General features: G+C 36.0%; 1 protein-coding gene across 6 annotated transcripts in view; it reads right to left on the bottom strand.

Moving 5' to 3' along the window:
* Positions 1-12,040, bottom strand: part of LRCH3 (leucine rich repeats and calponin homology domain containing 3) — a 110,466-nt gene extending 98,426 nt beyond the window's left edge. For 2 of the 6 annotated variants that reach the window (XM_006200903.4, XM_015236521.3), the window contains exon 1: positions 11,746-12,040. In XM_006200903.4, the coding sequence (XP_006200965.1) occupies positions 11,746-12,004 (259 nt within the window). In that variant the 5' untranslated portion in view covers positions 12,005-12,040. The remainder of the gene's footprint in view (positions 1-11,745) is intronic. The other 4 variants (XM_072963796.1, XM_015236528.3, XM_072963807.1 and 1 more) reach the window with 2 other exon arrangements.
* Between the last annotated feature and the right edge of the window lie 1,961 nt (positions 12,041-14,001).

Genomic DNA, 14,001 nt, shown 5'->3' with positions numbered 1-14,001 from the left:
TTTTCTAAATTAATTTTAAAGCAGCAAAGTCTATGGAAGAATTTCTCAAGTGGTGGTTCTTAGACCACCTGCACCTAGAACCATCAGACTGCTTCTTAAAAATGAAGCTTAATGGACCCCACCCCAGAACTCCTGAATCAGACTCCTAGGGTCTGGTCCCAGGAATGCACATTTTTTTTTAAGTGTCACAGGTGATTTTATGCACATTAAAGTTTGAGAATCAACAGACTATGGTCTGTCATTTGATGACAGATAACCAGAAATCACAATGTTACTAAGCTAGAAAAGGATCACATATTTACCAGGCTAATATTCTCCTTAGATAATGAAACTTGCATAATTATCAAAGTTATAAATATTGAATACACATGGAAAGCCAACTTTACTGTAAGGAGTTTAAAATTTTTTTACTCTTTTATTAGCAAATCAAGGCCCTATTTTGAAATTTTTCCAACACCTAAAAATTCTCAATTGCTACTGGTTATGTTTTCAGGTCCTAATCCCTTAGCATACATAACATCATCACTCTTATCCTCTATGACACCAATTAATGAGTGTCTGAATGCCTAACTCTGATATAAAAGGGAACTATATTCACTGGTATTATCCTTGAGAATGTTTTGACTGAATTCTACTGTATGACTGAAGCCCCAAGGGTCCTCATTAAACCCAGTCACATAGAAGTCAGTTGTTACTATTTCTAAAGCTAAGAAAGTGAATAGGCTCTTCATTTCCTGTTTTTGCATTCTCATTCATTCACCCATCCATCCCATCCATCCATCCAATAAACAAAGGGTATTTGGCATTGTACTAGGTGATGTACAATAAGAGGAAAGTAAGACAGAACCATCTATAATAGGCAGAACCCTAAGATGGCCCCCAAGATCTCCCACTCTAATCCTTGTGACTGTAAATGTGAAATATATTCTGATTATATCCCTTATGTGGTAAAAGGGATTTTGCTGCTATAACTAAGTAATTATTAATCAACTGACTCTGAATTAAGCAAAATAGAGACAATCTGGCTATACTCAATCTCATCACAGGAGCCCTCTAGCTGGTAGCAGAAGTCAGAGATTCCAAGCAGGACACACCACTGTAGGTGTGAAGGTGGAGGGGGCTACGTAAGGAATGTGGATAGCATCCAGAGCACCCCAAAGCTGACAACTAGCAGAGAAATGGGACCCTCAGTTTTATAACTGCAAGAAACTGAATTCTGCCAAAACCTGAATGATTCTGGAAATTCTTCCTCAAAGACTCCATATAAGAGTCTAGTCTGGCCAACACATTGATTCTGGCCTTGTGAGACCATGAGGAGTCCAAATGAGTCCAGTTTTCTGACCTACAGAACTGTAAAATACAGGTGTTTTATTAAGGTATGTCTAGAGCAATTTGTTATGCAGCAAGAGGAAACTAATATATCCCCTTCAAGAACTTCCCAATCTAGTATGAGAAAAGACCTTATCATTCACTGTGACAGTAGAAAAGTGTAAACAAGGTATTAGGGAAGCAAGAAAAGTGCCTGATTGGGGAAGGGGGATCATAGGGAGATAAGGAGGAAAAAGAGAAGGTTAAAAAAGAAGAGATGCTATGAATAATACATGAGTTAATGAATAAGTAAGACTAAATAAAGAAGTAAATGAAAATAAAGTAAATAAACCATAAATGTACAATTAAAAAAAATAAAGTGAACACCCATATAGGTGATGAACCTAGGGTAAAGAATAGAATATTTTCAGTACTTCAGAAACACATCCACCCTTAACCCACTGCCCCCTTTCCTCTAACATTTTCCCTCTCCTACAGGTAACCATTACCCTAACTTTCATGGTAATCATTTTCTGCCTTTTTTTTTAAACAGTTTTGGCATTTATGAGTGATTTGCTTGTTTTTGAACTTTTAAAAAATACATTTGCGATGCATACATAGCGTAATATACTTCATTTGCTCAACATATTTCCAAGGCTCATCTATGTAACTGCATGTAGTTGTAGATCATTTTCACTGCTATGAGATCATATAAATAAATATACCATAACTGACATCCATTCTATTGATGATCAATTGGGTTGTTTCTATTTTGTTAAATATGATCAGTGCTATGAACATTCTCATATGTATGTCCTGGTATAATTACACACTAGTTTCTTTGGGGTATGTACCTCAGAGCCTGGAATATCTGGCTCATAAAGTATGTGTATTTTCAACCTTACTAGGTATTTTTTTTTACTAGGTATTTTTCAAAGTCGATGCACCAATTCACACTCCCAAGGGCATTGAATGAATGTCCCCAGTGCTCTATTGTTGGCCCTCAGCATCTGTGGGTTCCACAGCTACAGATTCAACCAACCTTGGATTGAAAATATTTGGGGGAAAAATTTTCAGAAACTTCCAAAAAGCAAAACTTGAACTTGCTATATGCACCAGCAACTATTTACATAGCATTTACATTGTATTAAATCTAATACATAACCTAGACATGATTTAAAGTATATGGGAGGATGTTACACAGGTTATATGCAAATATTACACCATTTTTACATAAAGGATGTGAGCATCTGCAGATTTTGGTATCTGTGGAGGGTCCTGGAATCATTCCCTTGAGGATACTGAAGGACAACTGTACTTTCTTTCCAGCACTTGGTATTCTCAATTTTTGAGTAGTGCCTCATTTTGGTTTTATCTTCCATTTCCCTGATTACTAATGAGATCGAGCACTCTTTCACATATTTCTTAGTCCTTTGGAATTCCTCCTATTTAGTGAAGTAACAGTTCAAGTCTTTTCTCAGCTTTCTATTGTGTTATCTTCTTACTTTTCTGTAGAAATTCTATACATATTCTGGATATCATTTGTTTGTGGTATTTATTGGAAATCTCTTTTCACTCCCTATGTGGCTTATCTTTTCACTCTCTATGATTCCAGGTCATTTTTTAAAACCTGTTTTTAATGGAAAAATCAATTACCTAGTTTTTGTAAGAAATATATTTAATAAATCAGTTAAAATTCTTGGTTTAAGATTTCCTTCAAATAATAAAAATTGAGAAGTTTAGAAGAACAAGGAAGAAAGTTAAAAGTAAGGAAATATCTTAAATTTTTAGGAGTTGTTTAGGATTCTAAAATTAGTAGCATTGCATTTGATATTGCTGGCTGCTTCAGGAACTCAAAATAATGTCCCTTTGTGTGAATTACAGTATTTACCATATATTTTTCTCCAAACTTGAGTGGAATAATTGTTTCATAAATGAACTGAAAAAATAATGAACATGTATGTTACTATTTAAAAGTCATGGTTCATGTTATAATGATATAATAGTAATGTTATTAATATTAATAATTAACCATCCATCCCTAAATACAGCCACTGTAAAAGGAAATGAAACCTAGGAAATCTTTGCCCCAACACTGCTGCCATTCTTCTAGTCTCAATATTGGTTTTGTGGTGATCTATGATTCATCTTCTCATCCCTCCTAGAAGCACCATCCTACTATCTACCCTTCCTATTTAGAAAACAATGCCAGTACAGTTGAGTCTTTTACCCCTGAAACATAAATTTAAATCTTACTTCAGGCGCCTTTATACCCAACAGCCTCTCTTTATAAAAGAGGGGCTATTGCAGGGGGTCAGGGTGGCAGGGAGAACATAAGCAACAGAAATCTTTTAAAGTCCTTCCTATTGTGTCAGTCCAGTATAAGAATTGAGCTGATCCCCATGCAGAAGAGAAAGGAAGAAGCATGTGAATAAGACTGTATTAGAGCTATGAGATTTCTCATTCCAAACAGAAGGTAAAGTTATGAGAGGAGGGGAGTTATAAACGTTTCCTGAGATGTGTTCTTAGCATCCTGTATTTCAATTTAATATGCATAATTTAATATGCATACAATTTAATACGCAACATAGAAACTGTTACAAAGAGTAGTATTACATAAAATACTACATCCATACTTGTAAACCTGGGATACTCATGGGGGCAGGGGGTGGATTCCAGAAAACAACAGAATAAACAGTACAGAAACTGATTTGGCTTGGTGTTCCTTAATGGCAATTTGAAGGCATAGATTTGTATTAAAACAAACATGAATATATAATATAGGGTGGCACTCTTAAGAAAATCCCAAGTCTTCAAATTTCAAGTTCCCTACTGAGGCAACTTCAAGTTCTATACCCCAGACCTTCTCTGAGGTTAGAGGTACTTCAATAAAAATCTGTGTCATTAACACATATACACACTCTTTGCAGAGAGAGATGTGGGAGATCTTGGCCTTCAGGTATAAAAAGGCATGAAATAAATGAGTTAGGATGACTTTCATGTTTAGAAAAAAAAATAGGTTTTTTTGTGGGTGGCCTGTAATCCTAGTTAAGCTACATACAATAGGTAACATTGTTTCTATGAGAAACTGCTTTTGTAACTTTGTAAGTTAAGTTTAAGTTTAGAAAGTTGTGTACAATTTGTTAGAACAATTCCATTTCTAGGAATTTATTCAAAGGAAATAATAAGGAATGTGAGCAAGAGGGGGAGGTATAGCTCAAGTGGTAGAGCCCGTGCTTAGCATGTACGAGGTCCTGGGTTCAATCCCCAGTACCTCCTCTAAAAATAAACAAACCTAATTACCTCCCCTCCACCAAAATAAAATTATTAAATAATACAATAATAAATAAAGTATTTTTTTAAAAAAAGAAATGTAAGCAAAGAGTGGTATAGAAAATGTTCATAGCTTACTTATAACAATAAAAAATCAGAAATAGTCTAAAATGCCCAGTAAAGGGATCTGGTTAAGTACAAGATACAATTAAATACTCTGCAGCCATTAAAATTGTATTATAAGAAAATATTAACAGACACGACACCATATTTCTAATATACAATGAGATAGGAAAACAAACTATAAAAAGTTAATACCATGTTTTTCAATATATACGTACATGTATTAAAAAAACTTGGAAGAATATGTCAAAATGTTCACAGTGGTTTATCAATGCAGTAGTATTATTCCTTTTTTTTCTTTCTCCATCTTGTGTATTTGTTTTTCCAAATTTTCTATGGTAAATATATATTACTCTTACAATTACAAAGGAATTCAAATTAAATATACAGGAGTTTATACACATGCACAAAGAGCTTCTGATTCTTTGTCATCAACTGGTTCTGTGACAAAAAGTCACAGGAAAAATTAGAAAAAATAAATATTTCCCCTTGTATTTATATATCTTTCCTTATTGTATTTATATATCTTTTCTTATTGAATTCTTATTGTATTCAAATCACATTCCTCAAGTTGCACTGAATACAGAGCAAGGAGATAGCATCTCTCACCTATCAGACTGACACAGATCAAAATGAATGAGATCTGTGGATGCAAACGGAAGACAATCATGCACTGCTGGTATAAATCTAAGTTGAACAATCCTTTTGGAAGGACAATTTTAAAAACTGTATTAAAAAACCCTAAAGTTGTGTATAACTTTTAACCAATTAATTATATTTCTAGGAATTTATCCTAAGAAAATAATTAAAAAAGTCTGCTAAGACATACGTACTAAGCTATTCTCAGCAGTATCATTTGTAATAGTGAAAGCCAAAAATAATACCAATGTGCATCAATAAGGTAAGTTAAAAGACAGTATCTATAGTGGTCTACTATTAAAAATTAGGCTATAGATTTCTATTTTCTGATACTGTATCTTATGTAGTAAGAAAAAATCAGATAAAACAGCCTCTGAATTTTTTAAAAAGTGAGAATGTGAAGAACATTTCATGAAGAAAATGTTTGAAGATTTCAAACCAGGGTTCACTACCAGTTATCTCTGTTAAGTGGAATTACATATGATCTTTAGTGTCTCCTTTATAATTATTTGTACCACAATGATGACGTATAACTCTTAATATCAGAAGAAATGATTTTTAAGTATACTAAATTGAACCAGCCTGATGTAATCAAATAAAACTCGCTTCGGTGTTTTCTACTCTTTTCTCATTGCTAAAGCTCTTAGAAGGCTCCTAATTTAATGCATAATACTCAGTAGATGGTAAATTTGTCAAATATATAGCTAATGCCTTTATTAACAAAGATGATGTGCTGAAATGGTAGTCTTTATTAACAAGATTATTTCTAAAAGAAAAAATTATATATCCCCCTCTCCCAGCCCTAAGATACTAGCAAAGATCTTGTATTATGGCTGAGCCCCCATTTGCTGCTACCCCCTCCATTTGCCTCTGCCCTCTCAATCATTAAGGTGTTTTCAGTTCTAGTTACCATGGTGGCTTACTATATTATGGATATAGAAAAATATTGCCAAAAGAAGTATGATTTATAAAATAAATCATGCAGAAGAAAATGTCAATTCTATTCAAGACAGTATGCCCCAGCATCACTGTCCCATATACTTTCTGTGATGATAGAAAGGTTCTATTATCTGTGTTGTCCAAAATGACAGACAGCAGGTCTGTCTGATGTGCTGTCCAATATGACACAACTGGCTACTGAGCACTGAAATGTGGCTAGCACAACTGAGGAACCAAATTTTTTAATTTTAACTTAGTTTAATTTTAATAACCACTTATGGCTAGTAGCTACCAAATTGGACAGCACTACTCTAGAAAAATTCACATACATACTACTGTGGTTGATACAAAATATACATAAATAAGGATCCAAAAAAAAAATATAATTTCCACTTAAGCTCTGGCACTCCAGTGTATATTTCCAAGACTAACGAAACCATAATTTTGTGGGTTACCAATTGATTCCTTGAAAAACTAAATGGTCTTTTAAGCAATTCTCATTCTTCTTTACCTAGGAAATAAGTATCCAACTCTTGAAAGCCTTAATTCTCATGGCTTCAATAAGACTGTGTTACTTTGGCCTACCCATTACCTCTCAATTTTTTTCTTTTTTTGTATAATCTTAGTCTCCCCCATCCGCCTCCAACCATAGGCTTTTTACCAAAACTGGATCCTTGGTTTCTTGTTTTCTACCTTCTACTCAGAAAAAATTTCTTATACCTTTAACCATGACTCTATTTGTCTTCTGTGAAACAGCACCACCTCACTATATACTCTTAAACACATCATTTAACCTCTTTTGGACTGCTTCTCATCTGTAAAATAACTTAGATGGTGACTATAGTTTCTTTGGCTTTAGGATTCTCTGAATTCTATCCAGTACAGGCTTCGTTATGAAAATTCTGTTTCTATTTTTCCTCAGGCTGATTCCTCTTCTTGGCTTTTTAAATGCTGGTATACTTCATAGTTGTCAGTGTCCAGCTTTTCTATTCTCCACACTCTTTCTCCAAGAATCTCATAAACTCTCCATTATGACTCTTTTAATTTTATGCTATAGCCCTAACTTCACTCTTAAAGTCCCAGATTTACATTTCTGCGTGTTGCATACAATTAACTAGATGTGGTGCTAGCCTCTTAAAGGTATCAGGCAAGCTGAAGAAATCGTGTACCAAATTTCTTTGTCAGTACGGCTTAGAGATCAAAAACAAAGTTTTAGGATCAGATGTATCTGAATTTGAATTCCAGTTTCGTTACTTATTAGTTGTGTAACCTTGATCAGATTAATCTCAAGTCTCCTTTTTTTCATGTGTAAAATGGTTTTAAAAATAGTACTTACGACTCATATGGTTGTTATATGTACATTTTATATATACAGGTGGGAATATGCTAACAGTTCAATACACATTAGTTACTATTATTATCAGCAGCATTACCATCTTTTTAGTCCTCCAGGTTTAATAGCACAGTCATCTTTGACGCACTGTCTCTTTAAAAAAAAAATTCATTCACAAGGTCTATAAAATACATCCTTATTTTTCTCTTCCCACTGTCAGTATCTGGAGTAGATCCTTTTTACTTTGTCACATACTAAGATGTCTTCTTATTTTTCTTTCCCTAATACTATATGCAGTCCAGTCCACACCATATGACATCAAACCGGGTGTTCTCCTGTCCACTCTTGGTTCCCGGTGGACCCCACAATGGTCATTTAGGTTTCCTTTAATTTGTTCCACAAAGCTGCCCTTAGTCTGATGTCCAGCCTACCCTCCAGTCTTGCCCCAGCACCACTATACCGTTGACTGAGATAAACGGATTTACTCATTAATGTCAAAATAGTAAATAAATAAATAAATAAATAAATAAATAAATAAATAAATAAATAAATAAAACAATTCAGTCAGCATTTATACATTTTTATTTTCCAGTATGAACTCTGACTGTTTTTCATTCCTGGATTGTTATCACAGCTACTCAACCAGAGTACTAGATTTTTAATGCCTACAGATTAGTCTCTTATTTTTGTTTCCACTATATCATCTAGCATAATGCCTTGCACATAAAAGTTTTATTATTATTAGACAACTCAAAATCTTTACAGCTGTTTATTCCTCCACTAGATCCCTTAAATTCTTCAAGGACAGGGAGTATTTTGGTCCCCTTTGTATATCTACATCTGCCCAAATCCCTTAGTCAATAAACATTTGACATTTGACTACTGACTAGTCTCCCTGTCTCCAAACCCATAATCAATCTAGCTGCCTCAAATGCAAAAGGTAGCTCTTATATTCTCTAATCGAACCACTTATTCTGATTAGACTGGCCTCCCCACAACTTCATAAAGAGCAGTCTCACTGTATTAGTCAGGACTCTTATTTTGTATCAAAAAGTCTACTCAAATTAAGCAGGAAAGGGAATTTATTAGCTTGCATAATTTGAAAGTCCAAGGATACCACTAACTTAAGGTCTGGCTACTGATCCAAGGGTTCAGACAGATTCAAAGGTTCAAACACTATCATGAGAACCTGGCCTCACTCTTTCCATCTTTTGGCTCCACTTTCAATTTATTGCCAAGTTCTAGACTCATATTCTGTTCTCTTAGCAACCCCAGGGTTCAAAGCATGCCTATTTCTCAATAGTTCCAATAAAAAATTCAGAAATTACACTCTTGTGTGCTTACTGGAAAATGTGTCCATCTCTGAACCATCACTGTTGCCAGAGGGATGGACTACACTGACTGGCTAGTCCTGTATCACGGCCATACCCCTGTGTCAATGTGGGATTCATTCCACTGCCTAGAATAGCTGTCATTCTCATTTCTGCCTCCCTAAATCCAAGCTACAAGCTTTCTGCCCCCAAAAGTCTTTTGTGATTTCTTTTAAAATATTCCTTGTCCACTGGATCAAGTCATCCATTCCCAAATATTTCTCCCTTTCTAGAGATCTACCTTTTAAAACAAACAGGAGGGAAAAACCTTAAGAAAATGTTGCATGATGAATTCTAATCATGTCAAATTATAAACAGTATGGGTAATATGTGCTGTTACTTAAAATGAAAACTCTTGAAAGACAGCAGCTCCACCAGATACATTCTATACATTAAAAAAGAACAGACTGTGTGGTAACTTTGATAAATATATCATTCAAATAATTTTCTTGGCTTTAAGTTTCCTGTAGGGTCTAAACAACATTTTAGCTAACATAAGTTGTGTCTGAATTCAAAGTACCTAGTGTAATAGGTAGACTATAGTTTTGGAGTTAAACAGGATTTCATCAAATCCTGGCTAACACCACTTTCCTTGGCTATTAGCTACAGGTCTTTGAGTAAATTATCTCTCCAAACTCTGGTTTCATTATCTGTAAAAACAAGAATGATAATATCTATCTATACGTAAGAAGGCTCTGTTGTACAGTGGAGAGAAAATTAGTAAGATAGATTCAGGTAGAATTCTACCACTAATACTATTTATATGACTCTCTCTGAGTGATTCCTCATATGTAAATTTGGGATAATAATATTTAATCCATTGGTTGTTAAGCATTTAACAAGGAGATGTATTTTAAAACACCTACCACAATGAATAGCAAACAGTGAAAACTCAATCATTGATGTTTTTCACATCAAATTATCTATTTAAAATAATTCAGTATTTTTGTATTTACCAAGATCTGCCAAAGATTTCTTATACTTAATAAGTGATATTTCTAACATGTTAGAGATGAATCTAATCTAATAGGTTATAAAATACCTCATAATCTTTTTCTTCTCTTACTTTTTGACCAGATAAAATGTCAACCAACAAACAATTTGGTTTATAAAATATTAAGTAACAAAATAAGTATGGATAATAAACTAAAAATTCAGAGCATAGTTAGGGAAAAATTCATTGGGACTACCTATTATTCTTCATAAATGCCCTTGGGTTTCTTTGTTAATAACATATTTCTTAAAGGCAAAAGACATTGGTCCTGTAACTATTCAAAAGCAGGTAAGATAATGAACTAGATAAACTCCTGGACTCAACTTGTTCTTTAACTTCAGGCTTAATGCAGTAATATTGAAATGACTCACACCAATATGAAATAACTATGCTACCCATCTCCTAAACCATATGCCATATAGCAATTTCCTGAACAGAATCATGAAATCTGGGTATGAATGACAATATTAGATGTTGTCTCTCAGAACACATGCAAAAGGCAAGTGGCTGTTCATATCTACATTAGCAAGGAAGTTTAATTTTAATACCATTCACTAAAAAATACAAACTATATTCAGTACAACTGTTTCCAATAAGAGGCTAAACAAGTAGGCATTTGATTTCCATTTTACATGATAGCAGAAGTTTCTTTGGAAAGAACAGTTTCTTGAAGTAGTTTAACAGTTCTGTTTATTTTTCTAACATGGGTGAATCATGTAATACTTACCAACCTTTAGAGTGGACAAACATAGGAAAGGTGTTAAATAAGAGATTTTTAAATAAAATGTAATAAATATAACACACAAAGTACTACACATTCTATGGCTGCAAAAACACTGTGTGAAAATAAAATATTTAAGTACATCATACTATACTATACGTAAGGGATTTTTTCCCTCCTTTTTATTTGTATAAGACATGAATAGACTGTTTTTAATCAACCCCCTGAGGAAGCAACATTTTAAACACAAGAGAAACAAGTTGAACACCTTAGTCACCAGACATTGTACTCTCCAACTAAGAAAACCAAATATATCTCATTTCTTACCTTTTCTGTGTTCAAAAATACGTATAAAACAAAGTAATGTTTGTTTCTAAAAAGCATTAAATACAGATAGGGTAGGCAATCTACACAGCTTTTCTAAACAGTTTTCTTCAACTTCTTGGGGGTGGCCATGAGGAGAGAGGAAAGTAATGGGTGTCTGAAGGTGGGTTCCTATTATTTTTTACAAATACTTGTAGTAAGCCAGCTAGATGAAGAGGAGAAAGAAAAGTTAAAAGTGTTTGGGTTCACATTAAAAACAACTCCTGAAAAAAAGCCAGAGCTGAGAGTCATACTTTCCTGACAATGCAGCGACCAATGCTACGTTGATCTATTAAGAGCGCGCTACAATCCCAAATCTTAGTGAAAGTCAATTTGGCATCCCAAATCCGAACGGGCCTGGAGAAACCGGGGCGGGGCAAGGGTCTACCTCAGCAGCTGGAGAAGTTAATTTTCTAGGAGAGTAAAACACTACCCATCAATCCTCTACGGGCCTCTTCCACGAGAGAGGCTGCTGTCCGCCTCGCCCCAGGCTCAGGGTCTGGCCCGCAGGCTCTGGGGCTGGGTGGGTTGGGGCAGTCAGCTTCTCCCCGTTACCCGGGTCCCATCCAGGAGTTACGGGACCAGTTACTGTAACTACTGGCGATTTCCCCTCACCGGCTGGGGCGGCCTCCAGCCGCGCCCCGGGCCTCCGATCGACAGGGATGCCCCCTGCCCCACTCACCCGCCCGGGTGGTGTCCGTCAGGTCGTGGTTGGCCGCTCCCCGGGGAAACTCCCTCAGTTTCCGGCCGCTCAGGCTCAGCACCCCGGTTACCGCCGCCTCCTCCAGCGCTCGGTCGAGGGAGCGGCTCCACGAGCCCGGGCCAGGACCAGGACCTGCCCCGGAGTTTGGGCCACAGTTAGAGGAGAGGTTCCCTCCCGACGCTCCTGGGCCAGAGTACTCTGCAGCCGTGGCCACAGAGACCAAGCCCGTGGCCGCCATTTCCCAGCCGACAACTCTCCGGCCCGCCGGCTCGGCGCATGCGCAGCCAGATGATGGGTGGGCGGGGAAAGGGGCGCACAGACCCCGGACGATCCCCTTGATGGACAGGTTTGCGGTGCCCCTCGGCACAACTAGGCTCTTGCCTCCGCCCACATCAAAGTTTTCAAGGGAAATTAAAATGGAACTCACAAATCTGGAGCAGGTCCCTACTTTAGGCTCCCAGGAACCTTCCTAATAGGCCACTACAAAAATATCTTTCGGATAACGCTCCTCACCAAAACTTCTCTACCTTCCTGCCTCAGTACTGGAGGATTAAACATTAAGTCTAGTCTTCTAAATATCGTTGCTGCCACAAACTTAGGCAGTGAGGAGACCCTGCGATATGACCCAAAATGTTTCCTGACTTCTGTCATCCTGTGAACCAAACGATCTAAATGGAGACTTGGGGATTTATTAACTATTGTCGCCCGAGGGAAAAATAAGTGTTAACCTGGCTCCCAAATATCTTAATTTTCATTGAAAGGGTTACACAAATATTTTAGACCCTCCGTTTGACAAAACAGCCTCTTAACGAAAATAAAACAAACATCCTAAATAGCAGTTGCCCTTTAGGCAATATTGTATTATTGAACAAAGCTGGATGAACGGCATTTAAGTCTAAAATTTTGGTCTGGAACCAAAATTAAGGAAGAGAAAATGATCTGGCTATAATCTACATGTGTGAATTAAAGACAGACTAAAGAAATGATTGAAAAAGAAAGAGTAAAAGAAAAACCACTCAGTTACTGGAAAAGTAGAAAATACCACTTCATTTTAAACCAATTAGACCTTACATTGCTCCCGGCCTTCAGCATATTGTTTCACACATCTAAGCCATTCCTGCTACATGATGTAATTGTCCCCGACAATCAACTAGTATCTACTGTAGGAAATAGGCTGTCAGATACAATCCTTTTCCTAGATTATAATCTAATTATGGAATCCAGACAAATATACCAATTAGAGATTAAAACTGCAAAAAAAAAAAAAGGTGGGGGTTGAGTAGGGATTGTGGGGATTATCCATCAGAATTCAGAGAAAAGGAATCTAGTATATGACAGATGAATGAGGTTTTTAAGCAAATCTGAAGGATTCTGAAGTGGGATATGCTAGAAGATGAGAGCAATAATCCAGACTGGGAGGCATATCAGCATGAACACATCCAGGGATGATTTATAATGGTACATGTGGAGAACATTGCCACAGCCAAAAAGTTCATGTCAGATAGCAAAAGAAAGGTTGGAGAGGTTCTACTCATCATTCAAGATCCAACTCTTCAATGAAACCTTGGTTAGCACTTTCCCCAACGACTAAATGGAAGAGATTGTTAAAATGTTTAATCTCAATGCTAAAACTAATCTTATAGTAGTAAGAGTTGTTTTGTGAACTTTTACTACTATGTTCTAGGTTCTTCAGTGACAAGTTCCATAGTCAATGTCAGTTATAAACAATGGCAAAGGATATATTTGTCATCCCTAGTAACATTTATCCAATGCATAAATTGGTTTTTGCTATTCAGGACTTCCTAAACATTTTGTTATTCTTAGACAGACTTAAAGCTATTTGAGACCAAGACCTCACTTTATATTTTTTAAAGCAATTTCAACCACAACTAAAAGTGCAACCATATATTCCATATTAACACATTGCTATAGAAATAGCTGCCAGATACCTAAAATGCACAACTGTCATCTATGTTTGATTACCTACTACCTTCCACGTTTACACTAAATTCTCCTTAACAAGTTCTCCATAATATGGCCTCATTCTTCCTATCTACCTGCGTATCTCATAACTGCAACACATCATGCAAATCCTGGTCTCTGAACTTCTGACCAAGTTTATATATTGATGTTACTTTATCTATTCAACTAGATTAAGGTCCTTAATGTTAAACCCTATAATTATTTTCCATAACCTAGGGCTGAGTATAGCAATAGGAGTTTAAAAACAGTAAG

This window comes from Vicugna pacos, chromosome 1, assembly GCF_048564905.1.
Source record: "Vicugna pacos chromosome 1, VicPac4, whole genome shotgun sequence".
Classification (NCBI taxonomy): domain Eukaryota; kingdom Metazoa; phylum Chordata; class Mammalia; order Artiodactyla; family Camelidae; genus Vicugna; species Vicugna pacos.
Note: the sequence above shows the minus strand (reverse complement) of the source record. Positions and strands in the feature narration are given on the sequence as shown.